We start from the raw sequence: 12,649 nt of genomic DNA on the forward strand, positions 1-12,649 counted from the left end.
CGACATACTGGATATCACTGTTAGAGTGGAATCCTGAAAGATGGTCTCCTGTTCTCTCCTTGTTCCTTGGAGTTGATCACAGTTTCTTGGTTTCTGTTTCTCCACCTACTTTTTGAGAACCGACCACGGGCCCTCAGTTGGGTTTAAAGCTTTCAGTGTTCTGATTTGTGAGCCACTTCTTTATCAGTTGTGGCTTGCTGGATACTCTCAGGTGTCCTGAAGTGTTCTTTACTGCAACTGAACCTCCAACCTTGGAGTTATCGTTGATCCAGAAAACAGTTTCCTTATATACGAGGCCATTTTGCTGCAAACTGATGTTGGCTGCTCTCTTTTATTTGGAAATAACAGTTTCTAGCAAGATGATTTCAAGCACATCTGCCCCTCTTCATTCTGCTTATCAGATTAGTGGGTTCATCTGGACTTGGTCACAACTGCACCTGTGCTCATGCGATGTCTGTTCTGAAATGTTGCTAGCTGATCATTTTATGCAAGGGCAGATAAACAGTGATTTTTGTTATATTATCTGATCATTCTATGTAATAAACTACAAAGAACGTTGTTATAACTCATGCCACAATATGAGCAAAAGTCTAGCTTTGTTGCACTGCATAACCCTCTATCATGATTGTACTTTGGCCGAAGCATGTTACATGTTTTACAGTATATTTGTACAATAATATGTAAAGTAGATTGCTGAAGTAAGTAAAAAAAAAAGATTCTTTAATAGGGCCAAGAAAGTCAATAATGTCAGAGGTAGCTCACCTCCGCTTGCCACCATCATCGTCCTGTAATTGTTTTCATTCCCAACAAGCTCAGAATGAATGAAATCAATATAATTAAAATAGAATGTTGAAATGGTATCTCCGTTTATTACCAGATAACCTGGACTTAAGAGGGAATAACAGTAGCTCTGAAGCTCCTCTAACCACTTAAGAAATTACACCAATTTTAAATAAAGGTCATCCAATTAACCCCAGAACTTTCTAGCGATCATAAAAAGACCAAACATTACAAGCTTGCTTGAACATGAGAGATCAGTTATTTTTCCCCATCAGTTTACCACCATTGGCTCAGACTGAGATCAGTTAACCACCTTGCGACTTTGACCGTACCAGGTTAGGCCTGATATTTCAGCATGTTGTAAACATTTGCTCTCTGCGTTGTGAAATAACCTGCTCCTCAGGTTTACCAGGATTTGGAAAGATGTGGATATCCAGGGATATACATTGTGAATGTTTTGAAGTTGACATTAACATGACGGGTCCTGCAACCATCCCCCACAATGGCTTTCTTGAGCTTTTTTCTTATCACGGAGACCCTAAAATGTCTCACTTCCCCAAATCCAATTGTTGTTTGTCCCATATTGCAGAATTGATTAAGTCATGTAGGAGATTGCCTGCTTGACCTCTAGAGGAGTCTATAGTTTTTTCCCTGAGTATATCTCGAAGTCCGCCTTCCTCCTGCTGAATAAACGATCACGTCAGTGGACAGGCGGGCTAGGCACTGTGTCAGCTTCACAAGTCCCACCAGTAGACATCCACCACCCAGCATCAGACAGGGCCACAGCAGTCCAGACAGCACCCTCCTCAGGGTGTACTTCCTGTTCAAGATGACATGGTTGGAGTGGCCCTTTTTGTCACTGAAGCACAAGGAGCTGTTCTTCAGCTGACTGTCCACCCACTTCTTTACCTTTTGCACTTCATCTTGAAGCACCTTTCTGTCCATTTGACATTTGGGAAGGTAAAAACACTGGAAAGAAAGAAAAACAATCCAAGTCATGTGTTTTTTTGGGATCGCCCAAATACTAGGGCACCCTAATCAGATTTATTTTACTACTTCCCTGTACTGTGAGCTGGTTAAAGGCTGATGTGAGTCTCTTGAGGCCACTCAAACATTTAAGATGTGCTAAAATGGTTGTTTTGACAATACTTTCATTTTAAGTCTTTAATTTCACATTTACACCATCAGAGCCAGCATGACCATCTTTGGCTATTATGATGTCTGTAAGTTTTAATGCCATTTAACACCTATTATCACAACAGGATAATAAAGGTAAACTCCTGAAATTTTAGATGATTCCAAATTTGTACCTCTTTTGGAAGAAAGACAGAATCCTCATCAAAGTGGAGAAACGCCGACTGATTGGAGCTGGTGACGCTGACTGTCACTATAAGGCAGGGCACCATGCTAACCCCTCTGCAGTCCACCCACTCCTCCAGGATATCAGTCTGAGGCAGGACACAGCTAGCCTCCTCCCAGCAACTGGAGGACAATCATCGGGAAAGTTTCAGAGATGGATAACCAATGACTCTGGGATTTAGACTCTCGGTAATACAACAATAAGTCTAATTTGTATTATTAAGATAAAAGGAAGTAGCTGACTGGGCCCAAGTAAACCTTGTATAGGAACACAAAACCCTTGAAAAGATGTAGTGAAGCAAGAAGAGAGTTTAATGGCAACTTAAATGGACATGAATGAAGTAATAGCAGGCACATATTGTCTATTAGTTGTTTCTGGTCTCTAAGACTAATCTACCTCTTGTTGGTATCTCTGTATAACTTCCCGCTGAATTACTATTTGAATTAAACTTGCTTATTGCCTTATGGGACAACCTGCCATCAGATAAGAAGTACCTTGACCAAAGATTTTCCGATATGTATGGGCTAATAGATCTCCCCAGCGTTTCAATTTTACAGACTTTAAGGAGTTACATCAAATTTTGGGTTAATTTTAACTTTAATTACCAAATTTTTAGGTTAGTATGATTTTACACGATTTTTCCTTTATAATTTTAGTCTGTTTTAAGGATTATTTAATGCTGGTACCTGACATGGAAGGTGCAGATGTTAGCACTTCAATCTCACAGTAACAATGTCCAGGGTTAAATTTCCTGCCAGGAGGGGTTTCTAAATGCATGTTCTGCATCTGCCTGCATGGGTTTTTTCCATGTGGTCCAGCAAAGCAGGTATAGAAAACAGGTGGATGGATAGTATCCCAGGTCTTGGATACTTTCTACAGAGAGACAGTGGGTGTTATGTTGATGTAAAATCTCATAGAGTTGCTGGGCTTAAACCTCCTTTGTTTCACTGTTATCTTGGGTTAAAGTGATTCTAGGTGTTTGATAAGGCTTGAGGATGGTGCAAGAAAATGTATTTACCGTTTTTATCATTTGTAGCTTCTCCTAGTTTTGTTCTGGTTTAGTTTAAAGTTAGATCAGCAGCTGATTTTATCATAAAGTGGATAAAGCATGCAAGATATAAGACAATAGAAGGAAAGTGGGTAAAGCACAGTGTCGTTAAACTTTATTTTTGCTCCAGCAGAAGAGCAGAGCCAAAACAAGCAAGAGTAGCCCACACCACCAGCCAGCTGTGCATGCTAAAACAGATGTAATTTTTCAGCCTCACTGACAGCTTGGATGTGTAAACCAGGGTACCTGCCAATGTAAGGTTTGACTGTGGTAATGCCGACCACAAACAACATGAGCACAGAGAAAGCCATCATGGTGAAGCCCAACAAGATGGCTCGGTCTTCCCCAACACTAGACGTAGGCATCAGACTCCGGGCTCCCTCTGCACAAATTCCATTGCCTCTTTGGCTCCTCTCCTCCTGCATCACAGATGTCTGGTGGCTCTCCCTGTGTCTCTCACACATATGTGGACATAAAATACAGGTTTAAACAACATAGCTTAATACCACCCATCCTCAGATTTTATGATGTGCAACGATTTATGCACCAAAAAAAAGTCACTTTACATTCTGTAAAATTGCAAACTCCACTTCAGGGTTAAAAAAGAAATGTCTCTGTCAGATAAGGACTTTTAAATTAAAACACAAAAATGTCGACATATTTGCTGGTAAAGATGTAGAAAAAGGTTTAATATATATTCATCTGCTTTTGTGCATAATCTTGTTCAAAAAACAGAAATGGCCAACCTTTAAAATGTGATCAAATTATTGGTACCACTAAATACTTAGTCCAATCCCCTTTCACAAGGCTGGAGCACAAAGATCGTTGACCATTCCTTTCTCTCTAGCTGGTCCAGAGTGCTGAGTCCTGGCTTATGCTTGCTTCTCTTCAGCTTACCCCAACGGTTTTCTATATGATTTAGATCTGTGGACTTCAGAAGACAAGTGGTCACAGAAAAAGGTTGACTTTGTGTCTGGAGAATCATCTCTGTGCTGATTTAGCCATTCAATTCCATTCAGAGCCGATTCACAAAAAAAAAGTCATCCCAGGGCATTTTAGACAAACAGACAACATTGCCGGTTTAAAAAACAATATGTGGTCAATTTAATCCAATCACATGGAACCAATTTAATGTCAGTTACATACATTTCAATTTGATGCATGTAGAAAAAGGCCTCCCGCAGAACCAGGCTCAGTGTGAGTGGCCTGCTGCGACCACCTGGGGGTTTGAGAAGACAGAGCATACACACAAAAAGCACCACAAAAACACAGGTCCAGGTGTACTTTCTATGTTAAACAAAAAGTAAAGAATTTATGGAAGCAGTATCTCATTTAGTGTCTTCATCTAGGAGAGAAGCTCAGGTAAGGAGATAAGCTCTGAGCCAGTAGTAAAAATAAAAAAAATGGGATGAAACAGAACATATAGTAGCAGGAATAGCTCCTTCTGTTGCTTTATCCATGTGACTGACTGGGGTCAACACAAAATACAGGATAAAGTGTATCCTTCATAACAGGAGAACATGGAGTTATTGGCAGCTGGTGGCCCCCTGTAGGAAGGTGAGACACCTAAACAACATCTGGTCACCTTTATGGAGAGAAAAAAACAAAGCTAATGCTGTAACTGGAGATAATACACAATTGGAAAGTAGTAGGAGAAAGTAAGGAAAAGTGGTCAGTACAAGTATTTGCTTCATCAGTCTAAGCCTGTAGCAGCGAAACTACAGAGATAGCTCGGGATAAACTAAGTCACTCTAACTAAAAGGAAAGTTTTAAGCCTAGTTTTAAAAGTAGACAGGGTTTCTGGTTCCACAGGAGGGAAGCCTGATAACTGAAGGATCTGCCTCCCATTTTACTTTTAGAAACTCTAGAAACAACCAGTACACCTGCAGTAAGAAAGCAACGTGCTTTGTTAGGAACATATGGAACAATCAGATTTCTGATTTATAATGGAGCTTGATTCTTAAGAGCTTTGTAAGTGAAATGGAGAATTTGTATTCTGAATTTAACAAGAACACAGTAAAGACAAGCTAAAATAGGAGAAATACAATCCCTTCTCATCAGAGCTCTTGATGAAGCATTGAGGATAAATTGATGGCTTTTTAATAAATTTACGTGATCACAAAATGACAATAGTCCATCCTTGAAGTAACAAATGCATAGGCTAGTTTTTCTGCCTCACTCTGTGACAGGATATTTCTATTTGGCAATCTTGTTGATGTGGATCATTATCCTATTTAAAGGCCCATTAATTAGCCATTTACAGAGGCCACCATTTGTTTAATTTCCTGTTGTTTTAGCAGTCCAAGTCTCGCCTACCGGTGATGTTTTTGTAAAAAGCTCATTCTCATCTGATTAAAGCACACAGAGCCTAAAGTCTTCATAGAGTTTAGCAAACTTGACATGGATATGTTTGTGATGCCAGGACAAAACCTGTCCTTTGCTGCCATGCAGAGAGCATCCAACAGTTGTTATGGAGACAAGGTGATCTGAAGATCCCGCTCTTTGGTCCAGACCCCTAACAGTGAGCTCTCTTACCATCCTCTTCACTGTGTTGTGGCAAAATGAATAATAGTCTTCGTTCAGCCAAGTTAGTACAAGAGGTTTTTCCATTTCACATTACGTTTTTACCTTAGCAAAAAGGAAGACATGATAACTCAGTTGCATTTATTTTGAAGGGGGGTGTTAGAGGGACCAGTAATTTTGCCACTGTCGATTTTGTTAAAAATAATTATTTCTCAACTCTGGTTTTTAAATGTACTCAGATAAAAAGTTAGCTTTTTCTAACATTTTCAGTGTGTGATTATGCAGCTGGAAAAAAGATGGATTGATTTTAGGGCCTTCTGTGCATTTTTATCAGAGGTGCCAGCAAATTTCCTCCTGACCACACGATTAAACAGATTTACTTAATGCAGTCTTGGACCATCCATGCTACTGTTTTCACATTGTCCCAATGTACACCAACAGTGTTTATTTCATGAAGGGCTGCTTACATTTACAAGTGTTTTTCTGCCTTAATGAACTCCCAGCAGTGCTTTCTAAAGCCTCGCTGACTGTCCAGTCAATCATTTGCTCTTACCGTGTCTGCCGCCTGCAAGCACCATACAGGTTGATATTAATGGGGATGCTAAACGACCTCCGGGGAAAAGTCGTGTTCAAGAACATACCCAGTCCTATTTCAGCCGCCTCCCAGCCTCCAGTATGTATATCCTCCTAACAAGAATTTTCTCTATCTGAAAGTCAAATGTCCTTCGCCCAAAAGATCATCTCATGTCTCTGGCAGGCTGGAGCACAGCGAGGGGATTAATGCACCAGGTTGCAGTTTAGTCACCAGGGAGCTCCCTGTTGTTTACCAAAGCTCAAAGGTGAGTGCAATATCTTCCACCCTCATGTGTGTCTCTATAGAAACTGCCACAGGTAAGGCAGGTAGCATGTTAATGGGCCCTCACTTAGCCTGTGACACTCAGCTGGAGCAGTGGATCATGAAAAGGCAGTTTCCTTTATATGAGGCCACTACTGATACACATTTTAGGCAGATTCAAAGCTTTTATAGAGCAAAAAGTCCAAGAAATGGCCAAAACAACAATAACACACATTTTTCTTTAAATAGAAGAAACCCACCTGAGCACATGGGTCCTCATCTTTATTCCTGTGATCTGCTGGATGCACTGGTCTCAGTGCAGGAAGCTGAGCATGTTTATATATGTTATTCTGACAATCAGACTCCCTTTTATTATTGATGAATTGCTGAAAAACAGATGGAGGTATTAACCTGTTGACAGGTCACTTTAATAGAACAAGCCCAAGGCTAAAAGCAGCATAGCAGCCTAAAAACAGAGCTAGCACTCGTCAAAACAGGCAGCCATGCCAGATCTGCTTCACTCACTATTGAATACAGTTAAGCTTTTTCCTTTTAAACTGTATTATGTAGATAGCCTGAGGCATAGCTCATTACTGTGTATTTTGTTTCCTATAAATTTTGTAGTAGATTTGATCAATAGTCCACCAAGCTTTTGAAGGTCAATGGAAATTTTCCTGGAATATTGGTTTCTGTTTTTAGTTGTTCTGTAATGGATTTGTATAACTGTTTGGGCATATATATATATATATATATTATTATTATTTTTTTTCTAATGTCGATCACCAAAAACAGATCTAAAAAAAACGGGGCACATACTGTACCTTGCAAAAGTATAGGTATTCACATCCTTTTAACTATTTTATGTTTTGTCACTTTTCATGACCTCAGGGTGTTTTATTTGGACTTTGTGAGGTAAACCAACACAAAACCGCACATACTTGTGAAGTAGAATGAAAATGATGAATGGGTTTTAAAGGTTTTGACAGATACAAATCTAGAAAATGGTCTCTACTTACTCTGCAAGAAAGAACTTTGTTTTTTTACTCAAGGTTGCAAGGGGCATTTTCTAGTCTGCACATTTCATCCCTCACAGAAACTCCAATGAAGAACCTATGAAGAAGTTCTCATAGGTCCCTCCCACTGCTGCATTTGTCTGTGCAGTAACCACACCTACTTCAAATTTCTGACCACATTTATCAGGATACTGCAGAAGAAAAAAACATACGCCCTGGTCACTTGATGGAATAGTGTTATTTTGTTCTTCTAGGCCTCTGAGTGAGAACACGTTTCTCTGTTCGTGTAGAGTGTGTATAGTGTCTTGCATTCACTCATTTTGGCATTTTTTATGTTTTGTTGCTTCACAAACTGGTATTAAAATGAATTGTTTGTTTCATTTACAAAACAATCCTACAACTTTGAAGATGTATTTTTTTTTATTGTGAAGCAAACAACTAATAGGACAAAATAACAGAAAATTTCTGCGTTTTTGTTAACCATTCCTAAAGTCAGTACTTTGTAAAGCCAGCTTTTGCAGCATTTAAAGCTGCAAGTACGATGATTTAAAAAAAGGAATGTGGGACAACCACGATGCTTATGAGGGACATTGTGACAACATTACCAACACTATGATGACATCATAAATTTTTATTTAACAAAGATCTCACATTACATCTTACATCAATCTCTGCTTTGTCTGTTAGTACAAAACAACGTTTAGCAAAGTTAGAAAACAAACCCTACAAGCTTTTAAAGTTTAAAACTGGTAATCTCAGCTACCTTGTCTGTCTGGCATCTCTGGGTTTGAGTAAAAATGACTCCATAGATGAGCAGGCGGCCTTTTCAGCTGCGCATTTCTTGTGCGACTCAGTTTTACAGTGTCTTCACATTGTGCTTCCCTCCATGTGAAATTGAATTATGACTTTGGCAAACTTTATAAAAATCCCTCAGAGATCAATGGCCTCACCCAGTTAAAAGCTGTTCAGTTCATGTTGTTGCTGCATTTTCTTTTGTGTGACATACTTTCCATTATATTCTGTTTAGCCTACTGATGTTAGCTATACAAGAAAATCCTTTTCTTGCTCTGTTTTATTTTACTAGCATTGTGGCATGCAGGTTGGTCATGATGTGATGCTGCTGTAGTTTTTGATCGGCAGCTGATGCGCCTCGGTGATGATGACCGCAGCTCTGGTTCCTTTACATTACAGAAAAGCTCCAGTCGAAATATTTTTTAACATGTCCAAATTTATAGTGAAATGCGGGAAATTGTTGTTTCTGTTTAAGGTACACCAGGCCAGGAGTGAAAAATGCGGCACAGTCCTGCAAATATCGGGACATCTGGTCACCTTAGCTTCAGGTGGCTTTGTTTAAGTCTCTATGAGCTCGCCACATCTTGCCACTGGGATTTTCACCCATTCCTTTGGTTGATTTTCACTTGGGAACAGCGATCGTCAAGTCTAACCACAGATTCCCAGTTGGATTTAGGTCTGGACTTTGACTAGGCCATTCTGACACATTAAATGTTTCCCCTTAAACCACTTGAGTGTTGCTTTAGCAGTATGCTTTGGGTCATTGTCCTGCTGGAAGGTGAACCTCTGTCCCAGTCTCAAATCACAGGCAGACTGACAGAAGTTTTGCTCAAGAATATCTCTGTATTTAGCACCATCCATCTTTCCCTGGACTAGGACCAGTTTCCCAGTACCTGCTGCTGAAAAACATCCCCACAGTATGATGATGCCACCACCATGTTTCAGTGGTGGGATGGTGTTCTTGGGGTGATGGGATGTATTGTGTTTGCACCAGACATTCTATTATCCTTGGTGGCTGAAAAGTAAAATTTTAGTTTAGTTTGACCAGATTACCTTCCTCCATACATTTGGGAAGTTTCCTATGAGGCTTTTGGCAAACTCAAAACATGTTTTTTATTTTAATACTAATCAATGGCTTTTATCTGCCACTCTTCCATGAAGCCAGGCTCTACGTGTCGGATTCTGAGGTTTAGAGTGACCAAAGCACAGACAAGAGCTCGGCAGCTGCATGTTTAAAGGAATCTTCTTCTTTTATTCAAATATAAGTTCAAAAGGTTTTCAAAACATAGCAAGAACATAGCAAAAATCACTGCAGGTACAAAAACACAAGTCGAAACTCCAAAAACGTACAGAGTTGAGTCTGCAGGAACATAGTTGTCAAAGCTTTAGACGAGGATAGGTGAACGAACCAAGGAACCAGCGAAGAACAAACAAAAACAGAGAGCTTATGAACAGAGGGAAGTGTAGTATAGACCAATGAGATACTGTGGCAGGTAATCAGATGAGAATGGAAATCAGGTGTGGACCAGGCTATAGAGAACTGAGGGTATCTGGATGGTTGCTAAGGTGACCAAACTAGAATACAAAGAGAACATGAGGGAAGCTAGGCAATAACATAACCAAAGGAACCTGACTACAAAAACAAAACTATAAATAACAAAACTCAGGGAAACAGAACTAAGCAAAAGTATAGACGCAGATAATAAACCAAAAGAGACATAAGAACCTAGAATAATCATTAACTAAAGTAAACTGATAAACTAGAGGGAATAGAAGAAACACCAAAACCTAATAATTAACAAAGAACCTATAAAGAAACCCTGACTGTAAATAAACAAAACCTAAACAACAGAAAGTGAACCAGGATGAGGAGGAACAGAGAAAATAAACTAGTAAACAAAGAGCACAGGTGAACAAATACCAAAACATATATAAACACAGATATACTAAATGGGAAACTGTTAGGGTTTGAACACTTTTGTATTGTTTATCACTCATGTCTGCTCTAAGTGCTTTTCCCTCCTACATGCCACAGAAAGGAATATGTGGGGGACGAATGAGTTATGATTACCAAGTCCTCACTCCCTCTCTGTTTTAAATCAAGACACATCAACCCTAACCTTTCTGACCCCACACACACACACACACACACACACACACACACACACACACACCCTGAATGTTTGTTGAACTGTGTGTGAACCAGTATGTATAAATAAAGAGACAGGGGTGCCAACACTTTGTAGTCTGTACTGCAGAGCTACCCTTGCAAGTAAATTGAATGTATCGTTCTTGCCTCTGAGTTGACTAAATAATACCTAACAGAAACTAAACTAGAAACTACAAGGAAGACAAAGGAGCTAGAATAACAACAAATATAATACTGTATAATAACTGTGGACGTTTCTTCAAACTTCGCCCCTTGGACAACATTTCCACACCATGGTCAGAGGTTAGGTTTGGGCAGATTAACAGTTAGGATGAAATGAGCTGAACATTTTCATTCTATGAAGTTTGGTTTTGTTTGTGTGAAACTCGGCTATCTTAGTGCTAGCAGGCTATCTGCTGCACACGTGCCCTGTTTGTGTTCTGTGTTTGTGTGTTTTTAAGTTAAGTCAAACTTACTTGAAAATTGATTTTAAACACAGAAGATTGCTCATAACGCGCCGTCCGCGCTTATGCATTTTAACTCTTTTATTGACGGTATTTTTAAAGGTGTGTGTTTGATTCTGGTGCTAAATAATATTTACCCAGAATGGTTTAGTCTTCAATCCAGTAAATAATGTGTCCCTAACATCATTTTACTAAATTTGATAACTAAGTAAACACCATTAAGCCCCATTTCTCCAGAAAGATTTGGCTCGTTTCCAAAATACTCCCTTAATAATGTTTCTTCAAATATTATTTCAATAAATAAAAGCAGCTAATTAGACAACGTTGAGAAATGGTCATCCAGAAGGTTGGTTTCATTCAGCAGATCATTATTTAAAACATTATTTTATTAAAATTATATTTTATCTGACCTTGCATTGTGAATGGTTGTCTAAACGTTTGCTGATTATTGCCTAAGTTAGTTCCAAGACTAACTTAACTTCATTTCCAGATTCTTCAAGATAATCCTTGGTTCTCTAACATAAACATTGCATGGTAATGTTGCATCACTCCTTCAGTCATGGTTCTCAATCATCTTTGATCAACTTGTTTATATTGTACATAGCCCATTAGTCTTCATTATTCTTTAATTCTGCTTGGTAGTTTAGTTGGATTGTTTTAGCAAAGTAAATAATTTGTTAATTGAAATATGTTTGACTTTGAGTTGACTTATTTTTGTTAATAAATTCTTGTATTTTAAGAAATTGTGTGAATTGATTCCATGTGTGTGCAGAGTTTATGCTGTTCAATAATGTCAGATCTCGTCTCACACCTTTCTATTTTGTCCTAATACCATCACCTTACTGGGATGGTATTCACAGGACAACCCTTAACAGACCGACATATTATTTGATAAAATATTAAAATATTAATATTAAATATTAAATAATATTCTCAGATTAATAATCACAACACTGCTGATTTTGCTGGTTTTCCCACTTGCAAAGCATGTAGAAGTCTTTAATTTTGATCATAGGTACTCTTCAACTGTGAGTGACTGTCTCTAAAACAAAAATACAGAAAATCACATTGTGTGATTTTTAAGTAATTAATTTGCATTTTATTGCATGACATAAGTATTTGATACATCAAAACTAAATATTTGGCACAGAAATACTTGTTTGCAATTACAGATATCAGATATTTCACTGACACTGCAGCAGGGATTTTGGACCACTACTCCATACAGATCTTATCCAGATGCTTCAGGTTTCGGGGCTGTCGCTGTGCAATACAGACTTTCAACTCCCTCCCAAGATTTTAGATTGAGTTCAGATCTGGAGACTGGCTATGGCCCATCCATCCTTCCCCTCAATACGGTGCAGTCATCCTGTCCCCTTTGCAGAAAAGCATCCCCAAAGATTGATGTTTCCACCTCCATGCTTCACGGTAGGGATGGTGTTCTTGAGAGATGGATTAACAGATGGATTAACAGAGGATGGACTGAATGATGGCAGTAAAGAAGATGATCAGCTAACACTAACACTGCATTTATCCCTAAACACTCCATCTTCACAGGTGTGGGAAACACGGTGGTGGCACCATCATGCTGTGGAGATGCTTTTCTCCAGTATTGACAGGGAGTTAGTCAAAGTTGATATGAAGACAGATGAAGCTAAACTCAGGACGGTCCTTATAGAAAACCT

The 12,649-nt window shown here is 39.0% G+C and overlaps 1 protein-coding gene across 2 annotated transcripts; it reads right to left on the bottom strand.

Moving 5' to 3' along the window:
- Positions 1 to 1,286: 1,286 nt before the first annotated feature.
- kcnmb3 (potassium calcium-activated channel subfamily M regulatory beta subunit 3) lies at positions 1,287 to 6,472 on the bottom strand. 2 transcript variants are annotated; one of them, XM_047368981.1, is made up of 4 exons: positions 6,265 to 6,472; positions 3,435 to 3,635; positions 2,091 to 2,262; positions 1,287 to 1,749 (listed from the first exon to the last, which is right to left on the bottom strand). In XM_047368981.1, exons 1-4 carry the CDS (start codon positions 6,348 to 6,350, stop codon positions 1,408 to 1,410), a joined length of 801 nt encoding a protein of 266 aa, XP_047224937.1. In that variant the 5' UTR covers positions 6,351 to 6,472; the 3' UTR covers positions 1,287 to 1,407. The 2 variants fall into 2 exon arrangements, with proteins under 2 accessions (XP_047224937.1, XP_047224936.1); XM_047368980.1 differs by having other exon boundaries at positions 3,435 to 3,641.
- Positions 6,473 to 12,649: the final 6,177 nt, after the last annotated feature.

Source organism: Girardinichthys multiradiatus, chromosome 6, assembly GCF_021462225.1.
Source record: "Girardinichthys multiradiatus isolate DD_20200921_A chromosome 6, DD_fGirMul_XY1, whole genome shotgun sequence".
NCBI classification, from domain to species: domain Eukaryota; kingdom Metazoa; phylum Chordata; class Actinopteri; order Cyprinodontiformes; family Goodeidae; genus Girardinichthys; species Girardinichthys multiradiatus.

Coding starts and splice junctions, on each gene's coding strand:
- kcnmb3 (XM_047368980.1), bottom strand. CDS start 6,350: ATGTTCTTGAACACGACTTTTCCCCGGAGGTCGTTTAGCATCCCCATT. Junction 3,642..6,264: donor GCTTGCAGGCGGCAGACACG/GTAAGAGCAAAT, acceptor TATGTGTGAGAG/ACACAGGGAGAGCCACCAGA. Junction 1,750..2,090: donor CTGTCTTTCTTCCAAAAGAG/GTACAAATTTGG, acceptor CTTTCTTTCCAG/TGTTTTTACCTTCCCAAATG.